Genomic DNA, 13514 nt, shown 5'->3' on the forward strand with positions numbered 1-13514 from the left:
GCTGCAAGATGCCACTCAAGAGCATGCAGATATTTTGACTAATGCAATACACATGTCTCATCGAATGCCTCACCGGAAGGTTCATGTCACGAAAGTTAGTAAGCTCCCATGTGAGCATGCGCATGCGAAATTGTCAATCTCTGGCGTAGCACTATTAATAAGATATTGGCAATTAGACTTTTCTTAGCTCTCAGTAAGTCCTGCAATTGGCCCCAAAAGAATTCTACAGCTTACTAGGCCACTCAAATCGAGTCAGTTCTACCTAAATAGCTGGAACCAGCTGAAAGTGCTTTTTAATGTTGTCAAGCAAATCAATCATTGACAGTGCTAATGTCATCACACTCCATCAGTCACAGACCGCTCAACAATGTGTCAGGGCTACGCCCTACAGAGTTTCAGATTAGCTCTTACAGGTGGTGGCCCCTATCAACTCTCGTATGCTGCACTGAAACTGGAGTGTACCAGAAATGATCTCTGGAGTACTTCAGCGAAAGCCTCAAGTGCCAGAATCAAAGGGGCCTTCATTTTGCTTTGCGGGCAGTGATCAAGTTGAACTTCACAAGGCCAATGGAGAAGCCGCGAGCCATAAGGGGCATGACCAGAGCACCCTGCACCAGTTGATACATCCATCTCTCAAAAACACTGCTCTGTGATTTTCTTGACAGTTATTAGCAGGTTTTCAGCTGGAGTATCAAAGCTTGCCTTGATAGTGGACCATCCAGCCTTAAACAGGCCTGTGAAGCCGTCAGTGCTGAGTGCAGAGCGAATGACAGCGCCCCAGAATGGCGCCACCTCCTCAGACCAGTCAGCTGTCTTAATATCCTGCAAACATAAGTGGCAGTATTGATTCCGCTGGTTTGCAAACATTGACAGCTAGATGCGAGATCTGCGATGCGGTTGTGCTGAGGGGTTGATGCCTTTACCTGCAAGCCCTGCGCCTCAAATATGCGGCGGTAGTCATTAAGGGAACACCACTGCGGTAGGTAGTAGGCTTTGCAGATGAGGTCGAGCAGGGACTTCTCGTTCGGCTTCAGCCCTGTCTCTCCCTCCTCCAGGTTCCTGAGACAGCCAGCACATTCGGCCTTGCTCCCCACGGGAATTTGATTCTGTGTGGGTGCCATTCCAGGCATGGGGCAACACAGATCTGTCAGTCGTCGCCATGTTGTGGTGTGCAATGCTCCGTCACACACCCTTAACAAGCGTGGTCAGTGTCCTTGACTGTGCAAAGCTACCCACCTGTGGCACCAGGTGACTATGATGATATGGCCCCCAGGAGCACAAACGCGCGCCAGCTCGCCAACAAAGCGCTCCTTGTCGGGCATGTGCTCCCCACTCTCCAGGCTCCATATCAGGTCAAAAGAGGCGTCTGGGAAGGGCTGCTGCAGCGCGTCTGCCACCTGGAACGAAACACGGTCCGCCAGGCCCTGCTGCTCTGCCAAAGCATTCGCCCTCCCAGCCTACATTCCAGGCGCAATTGTGACTTGACCTGCCCAAGCGAATGGCACGGCAAATGCGATCCCTTCGCTTGTGCAAGCAAAAGGATAGCATTGGGGTGCTGGGACAGCAGTTGCTGCGTGTTGAGGCAAACCTGCACAGGGCTGAGGGTAATGCCCTTTGCTGAGCACCCAAATTTCCTGGCAATGTGCCGACTGCTGCCGCCGATGCCGCAGCCAACATCCACCATCTGCAGGTTGCATCACAGCTGAAATTTAAAGCAAAGGTTTGACACCTTGTGAAGCAGAGATTTTCCCGTTGTGCAAGATTGGTGGAGGTGGAAGACCTTGGATGCTTCTGTGACGCCTGCCCAACTCAAGACTTCTTCGATCATGTCTATCTGCGCTTCCTGATTGCTCTTCTTGGGTCCGCCTTGTGGATAGTAGCCGTGGTGCATGTGCTCGCCCCACATTTGCTCCCAGAGCCCGGAGGACTCGTCATAAAATGATGCTATTCCTTTGTTCAACTCTTCCTGCGAGACGGAGAATATATCAGATGAAATTCTGTATGTTTGCAATATCGCAAAGGCTCACTATGCACCAGCTCTACAGCCTGATCGACTGAAGCAGCCCTTGTATGTGATCTACACAAAGAAGAGCCATCACTTGCCTTGGTTATCCTTTCCTCTGTTACTGCTGCTCGGGTGTGCACAGGCCTTTGGCGTTGATTTATTTGAGAAGTAAATGACACTTTAGTGGTAGGCACCGAGATGCATCTCAAGTCATGAACGCCGGTGATCCTATAATGGAGGGCCATGCCACTCATCGTAAAACACTGTCTGTTGTGAATTAGAGAGGTGATTTGTATCACTTAAACAATCTTTTGAAATACAATTATAATTCTCAATTGCTATTCATGTTTCAACTTTGTGTGTCGGAGGATTGTTGGACTTCCTCGACCTGCTTATTATACTCTGCCGCATGTGGAATTTGAGGGAGAGCAGAAAGAGTTTTCAAGTCATTTTGCAGTTTTGAATAACTGTGAATAAATCTCTAAGAAAGTAGTGTCGTGAGTCTGGTGGTGAGTGCAAACATGATTCCAACACTCGGTGTGGGCTGATCACGGTTGTCGACTTGTGATGGAGAGCAGTCTCCCAGTGCGCGATCCTGTGGCCAACTATGAGAAAATTAAGAGGATTGGCGAAGGGACATATGGTGTCGTATGTAAGTACAACATTTTAAGCTGGTTCTTTAGACTCCACTATTGCATCAATGGTCAACACACCTCACGTCCCTTGTGGCATTGCAGATAAAGCCAGAGATCGGACAACTGGTGAAATCGTGGCTCTCAAAAAGGTCCGCATGGAGCGAGAGCGAGACGGTAGCAGCCACGCACCACCATCCCTTGAACAGCTTCATGCAGGAGGACCCTAGTGCTTGCCTGAGAATTTCCTAGCTTGCCTGAGGAGCCCAGCTGAACTGCTGCAGGTGTACCAGTCACATCCATGCGTGAGATCAGGGTGTTGCAGACCTGCCAACACCCCAACATTGTGCACTTGAAGAAGGTCGTGACAGGCAGCAAGCCTGATTCTATCTTCCTCGTGTTTGAGTACTGCTCGCATGATCTTGGGCGTCTGGTGGACATGATGCCACGTCCTTTCAGCCAGTCTGAAGTCAAGTGTCTCATGCTGCAGGTGTCTCTTTGCTCACTCTTGTCCTTATCCCCCGATTCCTGCATACTTTATATTGGATCGCAAGAGAGCAAATGTACCCCTGCTTTCTCACCCTCGGTGTGGCTCATCAAGCTTTCTGGGCATTTTGCAGTTGTTGGAGGCGGTGGATTTCTTGCACTCCCATTGGATCATGTCGCGGGATCTGAAACTGCCGAACCTGCTGCTCACGCATGATGGGCGCCTGAAGATCTGCGATTTTGGCCTCGCACGCTACTTCCATGCGCATGAGGAAGCCTACACACCCCGTGTCGTCACTCTGTGGTACAGGTGAGACATCCTCCTCTCCTTCTTCATTCTCTGGGTCAGCAAACCTTCTCCAGTGTGCTGCTCTTACTGATCACAGTACGGATTTATCATGATTGCCATGATTTGGCTATCTGGATGTGCTCCTTCATCTCCAGGGCACCAGAGATTATATTGGGCCAGGAGACGTACACAGAGGCGGTGGACATGTGGGCGGTGGGCTGCATATTTGCTGAGCTGCTGCGGAATGAGCCCTTATTCCCAGCCAAGAGCGAGCTGGAAACTCTGCTACTCATGACAAACATGTTGGGCGCCCCGAACGAGCGCATCTGGCCAGTGAGCTCATATGCACATATAAAATGTTTTTGCAGTGGAACCTGAAGCTTTGCACCAGATCCAAGGATTAAGGGGGAATCTCCTGTTGACAGTGCACATGCTGCCACACAGGGCTTTTCAAAGCTGCCGCACACTGCCACGACAAAGTTCCCCGACCAGCCCTACAACTATGTTGAAAAGGTGATCACATCATGCATTGGCTCTGCTTGTCTACCACTGCATCTGCTCGTACGACTGCTGCACTGAGTCCTTATTTATAGAATCTTTTTACTTCTTTCTATCTATTATATTTATGTACTCATGCATGCATGATTTGCAGGAGTTCCCCAATGTTTCAGTGGCGGGGCTGTCTCTCCTGAACCAGCTGCTGACGTATGACCCAGACAAGCGCGCCACGGCTCGCCAGGCGCTGAAGCACTCCTACTTCCAAGAGCAGCCGCTGCCCAAGAACCCCTCCAACATGCCCACCTTCCCCTCTGCCCACGACGCCGACGCGCACCAATCGCGCTGGCACAACCGCAGGCATGCATTTTCTGTCACATGTCCGTTCATCCTCAATATACCACTGGTGCATCGGCGCCGATATAAATACTGTGGCATTGCACAGCATGGCATGGCATGAAAATACCATCAGCCTGATGTTTATAGTGCGAGCATTGAGCATGGTGAGCGCAATAAAAGGCATTCTTAGCACGAGCTCTTTCGGAGCTGTTTCGGATAATGCTGCAATGACGGCATCTGCAAGTCAGGCTGAATGTTGTGGAGATTGCTGGCTTGCAAGGGCTGTTCTAATTGCGCATGTGCTGTGGGACAGGGCGGAGATGGAGCAGGAGGAAGACAAGAGCAGACATCAGTCTGCGATGAAGCAAGGCCGAGCCCAGCAAGAGCTGGACTCTCGCTTTGGGGATGCATTCGGGCCTAGCAGGCAGCCGCACCACAACAAACGCAGCAGGCGATAGCAAAGGGTGTTTATATGACACAAATCAGAGAATCCATTGAACACAGCAGCTAGCAATGCAGGAACATGGTTAACAGCATCCAAAACTCGTCAGGCTTGGAACAATATTGTCTATGAATATATATTGAAATTTGCCGCAGCTAGTATCAATTGAAGGCTGACAAGCATAAGTCTTGACATGCTCCAGAGCCAATATCTTCTTTTCAAGTGGCTCATAAGATACACAAAATGGTTTCATGTTGCACAGCTTCAAAGCACAGCTTGGCTTCATGTGACAGCTTGGTGAAGGACATTGGCGCACACAAGCAGGGACAGTATTAGAAAATGCAGTAGCGTCCTTTGCTGAATTGGCCTTACCAACATCATGGCGTTCAGAACGCCTGGAAAGCCCAGCGCTGCTGTACACGTACAGTATCTGTCATGTTAGTCATTGTGACGGGCCAGGCCCGCGCACATCATTCAAATTCTGCTCTATTCAGGCGGATTTCTGCATGGCGGGGTAGTTGGGAATGACGTGCATGTCTGCCAGCTCCTTGAACCAGCGGTGGAACACCTCCTCCGTGTACATCTTCTGCGCCCCAAAAGACACAGACACAGCCTTGTCTCAGTAATTATATTAAGCCTGATCCCAACCATGCTCATAGAAACAGGATATCTGGCGCAGGCTAGATCTAGAGGCTTTGCAGCATGCTCGACGCACAAGAAATCAGAATTGTGACAGCTGACATGCGCATGAACCCTGTGACATACACCCAAGGGGCGCCAGACCGCAGAAGCAGAGTTGTAGCAGACTGTGAGAGATGGGGCCAGATGGGAGCAACCTGGCCCTCGAAGCCGTCCTTGCGCAGCTTGGTGGTGTCGCTGTACTGGTCTCCTGGAGTGCTCAGCGTGTTGTCGGCGAACTCCCACTGAACCAGCTGCATCAAACCGAATGCCCAAGTTGGAATTTTCTATTATTATTGCTTGCCAGAGGCGAGGTTCGTCTTCTGACAAGCTGCAGGCAAAGGCTGCCAAAAGCATACCAATTGTTGAACTTGCCAGATCCAAGCAAGACCAAATCAACCCTGGGCACGGTGCTCAGACATAAGAACCTAATATTGGAATATCCAGGTGTTGGAACATAGCGAGCGCAAAGCGGTGTCCTGTTCACTACAACAACCGGTGCATCCCTGCATGCCAGAATTGCGGCATCTGACTACAACCAAGAAAAGCGTTGAATGCGGCATCATGGTATGACTGGGGTGCACCTTGTCGAAGGGGATGTCGTTGAGGTTGTGCTTCTTGACGATGGATTCCCACAGGTCCTTGTGGTGCGGCATGAACTTGGCCAGGGGGATGCTCGCCGTTGTTGACGACGTCTTGACGTCAACTTGACGTCGTAGGCGGTGTTCTGAGCGTGGGAGTTCTTGAACAGCCAGATCTGGAAATCTGTCAGCAGGTTGACATCAGCGCAGTCCAGCAGCGCATGATAACCTCTCGGCGACCCGGGCTACCTAACACATACAATGAGTCATGGCAGTTCTGCATGTTTTCAGCGGTTTTTGGTGGGCAGAGTCATGGTAACAAACAAGGGAAAAGTTCAAGTAAGCAATCTGACCTCTGATGCCAGCAACTCCGAAGCACCATAGACGATGCTCAAAGCCGCATATTGAAAGCACACTCTACGGTCCATCAGAACCAGGCGGCATCAGAGATGGGCACGACTGTCAGGGATCAGGAAAGCACCTCATGGGCAGATTCAATTACTTGCAGACGGTCCCATACACTGCAAACTCCATCAGCCAGTTCATGTAGCTTATGCAATGCAGCACACAAGCCTTTGAGCTTTCCAGTTGTTTATGATTTCCGAAGCATGCCGCAACAATCTTTCCCTTTGGTGTGCAAGAACACCATTTCCTGGTGAATTCCACGTGGAGTGCAGAACACACCGCGGCTGTATCCGATGACGGATCCCGGCATGTAAGTGTTCCTGCAACAGGCAGACCATAATTCACTGGCAGGGCTTCAGTTGACGCACTTTGGGGACAGCTAATTGCTGAAACTGTGCGACCAGGACAAATGAGGAGCTTTCTACAGCAATCGCATGCAACCCCTAATTGGAAGCACTGGCTGGAGCATAACCAGAGAGGAAAATGCCCAGATTACCAGTTCCATTCGGCGCCCTTCTTCTTGCGCTCAATGCATTAGTCCTGCACACAGGCAGCAAAGTTCACCTCTGCATCCTTGCGCTGATCAGGGTTGCGGTGCTATCGTTCTCACATACTCTGGTTTGTGCTCCTCTCTGCACAGGCAGACAAATAGTTTTATGTCATTGTTAATGCATAGCAGGTGGGGATTGATGGGGGGGCCGATCACACCATTAAGTCATAGTAGAACATGGGCGGCAAGTGACTGCGCCAACAAGAAGCGGCTTAGATCACTGTCAACATCCAGCAAAATGCGCAGAGTGGCTATCTAGGGAATATCCTTATTGGAGGAAGGGACGATAGAGCAGGCAAGATTACCAAGGATCTGTCTCGCGGAAAGGAGTTTTGGGCTCGCCAGGTTCTTGTGCCAGGTGCACACCTGCATCAGCGCACCAATCTTTATCAGGTTGCTTGTGTGTTGGGAGTTTAGGTCACAAGCATTCCACACAAAGGCAGCCAAAACAGCTGTTGTTTGGTACTATAGAAGGATATGGGAGAACAGGCAGGCATGTCAAATCCAGGAATGATTGCTTTAAAATGACCTGTACTCCATAGGATTGACATGCCATTGAGAACGTGCCAAGACACGGAAGGTTGCTGCAAGGCACCTAGCCCTGATCAGGGTCGGGCTCATGAGGGCGTGTACTAACCAAAATAATTTGGAAATGCGCTTGACTTGGACTCGTAATCAAGAGGTGATCTGCTGACTGCGTATACCTTGGACCAGTCATCCGAAGCATCCAGCGTCTTCACCAAACAACGACCTGGCACAGTGCATGTTGATGAGTCAGATGGCCGCTGTGAGATACTCACGGCCGTGGCCGAGAGAACGTTGTCAAAAACAATGATCAGGCATGAATTGTGGCGCCAATATCTCAGTGTCGTCACATGAAATATGTGAAGTCGATGTAAGGCATTTGCCCGATCTTGTGGATACGCATACTCACCTTGAATGCCGGATGCGCCGGTGATCAACGCCACCTTCCCCATCCCTGATATCGATCTCTCAAGTATGTTTTACGTTTTTTAGACTGTCCAATCTCAATTTATTCTTGATTTCTTCTAAAGTACGTTCCTTGTATATTCCTACAAAGCTATTTTTGGCCTGGCTGAATTGAAGCTGTTCGACGGCGCTGGAAGCAGCGGCGGTGCCGTGCGAAAGAAAATGTTCCGAGATGCTTTGTGCTCACGACTTTGAATGTATATTTACATTGCTTGCATGATTTCAACGATCTGAGGTCCCTGAAAGTTTAGGCATGGCGCGGCATAAAGTTGTCAGCATGAAAGGCAAAAGCAACAAAGGCAAAAAGTTGGCAGAGAAGGATGAGCTTCCATCAGACGACGAGATCGAAAAATTCCACAAGCTCAAGGATAAGATGAGCCTCAACCCATCAGACGATGATAGCAGCGCCGAGGAGGAAGGCAATTCGGAGGAGGAGGCTGTGTACAATCTGAGTGAGGAAAGTGAGGACGATGACGAAGAAGAAGACGAGGATGACGAGGATGCTACAGGACGCCTTGCGGAACGTGTGTGCTCCCTTACCCAAGACGGCAGCATTTAGATTTATCAATGCATGAGCCATCGTTGGTTTTACTAGGCCATTTCCTTGTGCACTCTGGGCCCTTGAAGGGAGTGAAGTATGTTTTTGATCGATACAAAGAGTAGATTATAATTTTAGCGGACACTCTGACCGTGTCATGTGCATGAGGCAGTCAAGAAGCAGGAGAAGCGGCTGCGGGCTAAGCTGCAGCTGCAGCAAGGCGAAGACGAGGACCTGGATGATCAGGATGAGGAGGCAGAGGAGGATGAGAGGCTGTGGGGCGCCAAGAAGAGAGCCTACTACGATGCTGACGAACAGGTCACACCTACCTCTTTCCTCCACCCTCAAGTTTCCTTGTCTGTTACGCTTGTGCATGGGGGCTCGCTCTGATATCAAGTACATTCATCAGACCATACACACTGCATCATGCCATTGTGGGTTTCTGACCACGTGGTAGCGTTGGCAATTCAGACACAACGCTCTACACAAGCTAGGGACTGCTGCATGTTGATGTCTTCGACGAGCTGGAGTTGTCCTCTGAGAGACATGATCTGTGGGGGCTGCAGACGGATGATGAGGATGCTCTGAGGGATGAGGGCGAGGAGGCGCTGCGGCTGCAGAGGCAGGCGGCAGAAGCCCTGCAGGCCGAGGACTTTGAGCAGGTCAGCGAGCCAGAGACCAGCGACGAAGAGGAGGAAGATGACGGCATCGAGACCCTCGGCAAGATGGCGGCCAATGGGGTGAGTAGCCCCGCCGCATTCACAAGGACCATGCTCCCTCCGATGTTTGCAGTCTGTTCAGCAATTCAATTTGATTGAACTTGCCTGGACAGAGAGTCCCTTGAATGGCAAATGCATATCCTTATATCAATCTGTTTACTGCTGAGCAGTGAAAGCGCGGTCATGCTGGCTTGTCATTCAGTAATCTAGGCAGTCACCAGGCTTGCTGGTTCTGAACAGGCCTGAGCAGTCCTTTGTGAACTGAGAAGAATTCATTGCCAGGGTTCCTGCTTGGGAAGTTATCGAGCGGTGCGATTGTGTCGGCGCAGGCGCAGAGGGGCGCGGTGCAGGTGGAGGAGGTGGAGAAGGATTTGGGGGCGCTGACGACGGAGCAGCAGCGCGCGGCGGTGATGGCCGACGCGCCCGAGCTGGCAGCGCTGCTGGCCGACCTGCAGTCCAGCCTCGCCGAAGTGCGCAGCCGCGTCGGGCCCCTGCTCAAGGAGGTGCACAACCCTTCCCTCTGACGAATTTTGAAGGTGCATGTAGACCTAATAATCGGAGTTCACAAAGGTGCGAGCCAAGGGGAAGCAGCCGTCAGGAAGTGCACACTCACTTGCGCCCCTTCATCTGTGCTCTGCTTGCTCACCACGAGACACAAGGGTGGAAGACGCCAAGGGCGTGATTGTTTGAGGTGCTCGTCGCTTGCTGTGCTTGCATAGATGAAGGGTCTGTCGCTTACCACGATACATTTAGCAAGGGCAGAAAACGCCAAAGGGATCATTGTGAAGCAGTACTTTGCAGGACCGTCAGCCCTTTGTTTCCATGATAAAGTCATCACACGGTGTGTTATTCTCTGTGTTAAAGATTCAGTGACGGTGGTTGGAGCAGGTGAGGGCGGGGCAACTGGCGACGGTGGAGGGTGTCTCCTATCTGGAGGCCAAGCACCTGCTGCTGCTGCACTACTGCATCCACCTGGTCTTCTACTTCCTGCTCAAGGCGGAGGGACGCCCCGTGGCGGACCACCCCGTCATCGGCCGCCTCGTGGAGATCCGCGCCTTCCTCGACCGCGCGCGGCCCATCGACAAGCGCCTCCGCTACCAGATGGACAAGCTCCTCGCCGCCGCCTCCGCCATCCAGGTGGCTAGCTGCGTCCTGTGTCCTCATGTCCCTAAGCTTTGCTGCTACATCCTGGGCAGGTGTCGTTCCTGCAAGTAGCTGCCATGTACACATATCAATTGGGTGCTGAACTGGCGCCATTAAGTGCTTGCTGTCTGATGCAGCATGTAAGAGCAAAGAGAGTCTTTTGCATTTATGTGTGCCTGATGTTGTGTATATTTTTGTGGCAGTCCACAAAGGATGCCGGCGAGGATAAGGGGGCGGAGGACGACCCGCTGCGCTACGGACCGCGTCCGGAGGACCTCGTGCCGCGCGTCGGCGCCGCAGGCGCCGCGGCCGGCGACGGTGTCTACCGGCCGCCCAAGCTCAACCCCGCAGCCATGCAGGTAGCCCACCACACCTTTGTATTGACTTTATTTTTATCGGCATGCACACAGTGGAGCATCCAGGCAGCATTCGTAATGAGGATGAAGAGTTGATGAGAGGTGAGGTGCTGAGGAGGAATTGTGCTGCTGCGCAGGAGGACCCGGACAAGAACTATGGGCGCAAGGAGCGCAGGCGCGCGGAGGAGATCAACCGGCGCGCGGCTCGCAGCGAGCTCTTTCAGGAGCTCGTGCAGGAGGTGGAGGGCGCCCCAGAGGAGGTACGCCCCCGTCCTGGCCCCTTCCCCTTTGACCCCTGAATATTTATTCTTTTGCATAATGATACTCCATGTACATATCTGCCCCCAAGCTCATGCCAATCTGTTTCCTGCCTGTTTTGCGGTCAGGCTCTCATGATGTGCAATAGTATGCTGCTACCAAGATCAAAATGTTCCTGCCTGTTTCCTTTCCTGAATTGCCATACTCAACTTTTTGGGTGATGTCTGAGACTTGATTTGTGTGCTGTGCAGCTGCGGGCGTCGGTGCTGCCGGGAGAGGACACGGCGGCGATGAAGCGGCAGAGGGCGCATCTGAGCGCGCGTGCAGCGGTAGAGGAGGACATGATGCAGCGCGTGCAGCTGAGCAAGGAGGAGCGCCGGCGGCTGAAGGGCGCGCGCCGATCCGCGCTCTCCGGCGGCGCCATGCTCGATGACCTCGCCGACGACGTCGCCGGCATCGTGCAGGCGCGCTCTTTTCTATTGTCAATGCTGCAATGGTCTAGACACTTCTCAGGCGCAGGTGTGGATGGGGAAGAGCCTGCGCTGCACCATGGTCTGTCCTATCTACACCCAACCCAAGAGAGCTTTGTTTCTTATCTTCCAGAAGACACTTGTGGCTGGATGTTATGAGACCGGGAGCATAAACTTGCATCTGGGAAGTATATTCAATCCTGTTATCTTCTTGTATGAACGGAATGAGAACGTGCAGCATCAGCAATCACCCTTGTGATCATGAATGGTGTAAGTGACGCTGTTGGGATGCCTGCACAGGCGGCGGATGGCATTGATCCCGCCTTCCAGAGCGCGCGCGTTTCGCAGAAGTTCGGCGCTGACCTGTCGGCCGCCGCCGGTCGCAGCGTGCGATCCGGGGACGCTGACCTGCCTGTCAAGGCCCCGCTGCACGAGCGCCGCGCCCGCCTGGACACTGTGAGCCCTCGGCTTGGCCCCTGCATTCGTTCATTCACCAGCACGTTTGCCTCTTGTGACGTAACAATGAATGTCTTCCTGGGCATTCTTTGGGGAAGACATCAGCATGATATGGAAAGACATTTGACCATGTGAGTGGTGTTCATTGCTCTGGCAACAGAGTTCAAACGCATGTGTGCCAGCTGTTCTGCTTGAACGAGAGGGCAATTGATGTCTGCAGCCCAGACTCCTTATGCTGAGGTTCCCATGTCATTTGTGAAGGTGCGGGCCAAGCAAGCGGCGACCAGGGACATGGACATGGATGAGGACGATGACATGCCGGCAGAGTTCGTGAGTGGCGGTGCCGCCAAGAAGCGCGGGCGCCAGGAGGAGGATGTCGACGAAGATGAAGATGACGGCTTCTATGCGCAGGCCGCCGCCGCTGCGCAGCAAAAGAAGGCGGCGCGCAAGGACAAGTGCGTGGCAGTGAATTCCCACTAGAGATCACTTGTTGTACATCCATGGCATGGATGTGCATGAAATATGATGGCTCTTAGCCCGCCAAGATGTGGACCTTCTGCAGAAGGTCATGTGCTCTGTATTGCTTGCTGTGATGGCTGTGATGCCCTGATGCGCGATGGGTGGTTGGGTGGCTGGTGGTCGATTTTTTTTCGCAATGGGTGCGTAAGATTTGATCGCACTGCATGCAGGTATGCGGCCGCGGCGTCATTCCCGCCACTGCCGGATGAGACTGTGGAGGGCGCTCGCCCCATCAATCGCAGCGTGGAGAAGAACCGCGGCCTCACGCCCCACAGGTGCTCTCTCAGCCCACCTCTGTTACAGAGTTTGCAGACTTTTCTTGTGAAGCTCGTGGCTCCTTCAACACTGCATGTGCACGATGTCATGCTTCGCATTTGGGCTGTCTATCAATTTTCCATTGCAACTAAATGGTGCTGTGCTGTGGTGCCTTACGGGGTCACCTGTTGGGGGCTGCAGAAGTGTTGTGAGGTTTATAGCTCTGTTGTGGCTGCAGGCGCAAGGACATCAAGAACCCGCGCGTCAGGCAGAAGAAGCGGTTCGACAAGAAGAGCAAGGCGCGGCGTGGGCAGGTGCAGGAGGGCCGCGCGCAGGTGGGCTCCTACGGCGGAGAGGCCACCGGCATCAAGGCAGGCGTCTCCAAGAGCCGGCGCTTCTGAGCTGGCTGCTGAGGGGGTCGTTGAGAATCTGCATGCGCTTAGAACTTTCTGGTGGTGTTCTGCAGCTGTGTTTGTCAGGAATGCCTGCATGAGTGTGAACAGCGTGCAGCCACTCCCTGAGAAGGCTGACGTATTCATAAGTAGTGAAGTGTAAGGTGGCTGAGTGCTTTTTGAGCAGCTCATCATTTGTTGGTGTGAAAAGATTAACAGTCAGTGAACGACAGCATCTCCATCAAGAATCACAATGCGGTGCATCTATAAGCACATGCATGTGGTTCTACAAGAAGAAATGCCCAGTTGTTGGTTGGCAAGGAATGTCAGTGAGAACATGCAGCACTATTTGTTGATTCCTGGTCGAAAATATGAGGAAGTTGCTGATGGAAAGACTCGTTACAGCTTTCACTGCGATCATATCCATCAAACGCCCTCATTCAGGGGATCAAGCACGCTCACAGGCACATCTGCCTAACCACGCAAAAGCTGCTCCTCAGCCATGTTCCGCAGCCA

The 13514-nt window shown here is 52.4% G+C and overlaps 4 protein-coding genes across 4 annotated transcripts; 2 read left to right on the forward strand and 2 right to left on the reverse strand.

Moving 5' to 3' along the window:
- Positions 1-156: 156 nt before the first annotated feature.
- On the reverse strand, positions 157-2332 carry COCSUDRAFT_33371 (S-adenosyl-L-methionine-dependent methyltransferase). Its single transcript, XM_005647206.1, has 7 exons — positions 2104-2332; positions 1781-1966; positions 1589-1684; positions 1237-1457; positions 924-1059; positions 703-822; positions 157-608 (listed from the first exon to the last, which is right to left on the reverse strand). The coding sequence occupies exons 2-7, from the start codon at positions 1904-1906 to the stop codon at positions 522-524; spliced, it is 786 nt and encodes a 261-aa protein (XP_005647263.1). The 5' UTR covers positions 1907-1966; positions 2104-2332; the 3' UTR covers positions 157-521.
- A 240-nt stretch (positions 2333-2572) lies between these two features.
- Positions 2573-4609, forward strand: COCSUDRAFT_36823 (Pkinase-domain-containing protein; the record flags this gene model as incomplete). Its single annotated transcript, XM_005647207.1, has 8 exons — positions 2573-2657; positions 2743-2814; positions 2922-3127; positions 3258-3433; positions 3568-3745; positions 3857-3925; positions 4065-4287; positions 4560-4609. The coding sequence occupies 8 exons, from the start codon at positions 2573-2575 to the stop codon at positions 4607-4609; spliced, it is 1059 nt and encodes a 352-aa protein (XP_005647264.1).
- A 569-nt stretch (positions 4610-5178) lies between these two features.
- COCSUDRAFT_63857 (hypothetical protein) lies at positions 5179-6022 on the reverse strand (the record flags this gene model as incomplete). The annotated part of the gene is made up of 3 exons (XM_005647208.1): positions 5179-5274; positions 5525-5620; positions 5951-6022. 3 exons carry the CDS (start codon positions 6020-6022, stop codon positions 5179-5181), a joined length of 264 nt encoding a protein of 87 aa, XP_005647265.1.
- A 2147-nt stretch (positions 6023-8169) lies between these two features.
- On the forward strand, positions 8170-13007 carry COCSUDRAFT_63858 (hypothetical protein; the record flags this gene model as incomplete). Its single annotated transcript, XM_005647209.1, has 12 exons — positions 8170-8418; positions 8599-8748; positions 8997-9170; positions 9479-9652; positions 10038-10286; positions 10496-10651; positions 10786-10908; positions 11158-11364; positions 11677-11832; positions 12058-12287; positions 12522-12626; positions 12845-13007. 12 exons carry the CDS (start codon positions 8170-8172, stop codon positions 13005-13007), a joined length of 2136 nt encoding a protein of 711 aa, XP_005647266.1.
- Between the last annotated feature and the right edge of the window lie 507 nt (positions 13008-13514).

This window comes from Coccomyxa subellipsoidea (genome assembly GCF_000258705.1).
Source record: "Coccomyxa subellipsoidea C-169, whole genome shotgun sequence".
Lineage (NCBI taxonomy): Eukaryota > Viridiplantae > Chlorophyta > Trebouxiophyceae > Coccomyxaceae > Coccomyxa > Coccomyxa subellipsoidea.

Bases quoted from the DNA above. Each gene is read 5' to 3' on its own strand.
- COCSUDRAFT_33371 (XM_005647206.1), bottom strand. From the start codon at position 1,906: ATGTGGGGCGAGCACATGCACCACGGCTACTATCCACAAGGCGGACCC. The intron at 1,685-1,780 runs GTCTTCCACCTC...TGCAACCTGCAG, and splicing joins GCGTCACAGAAGCATCCAAG to ATGGTGGATGTTGGCTGCGG. The intron at 1,060-1,236 runs GTGGGTAGCTTT...TGGCTGTCTCAG, and splicing joins ATAGTCACCTGGTGCCACAG to GAACCTGGAGGAGGGAGAGA.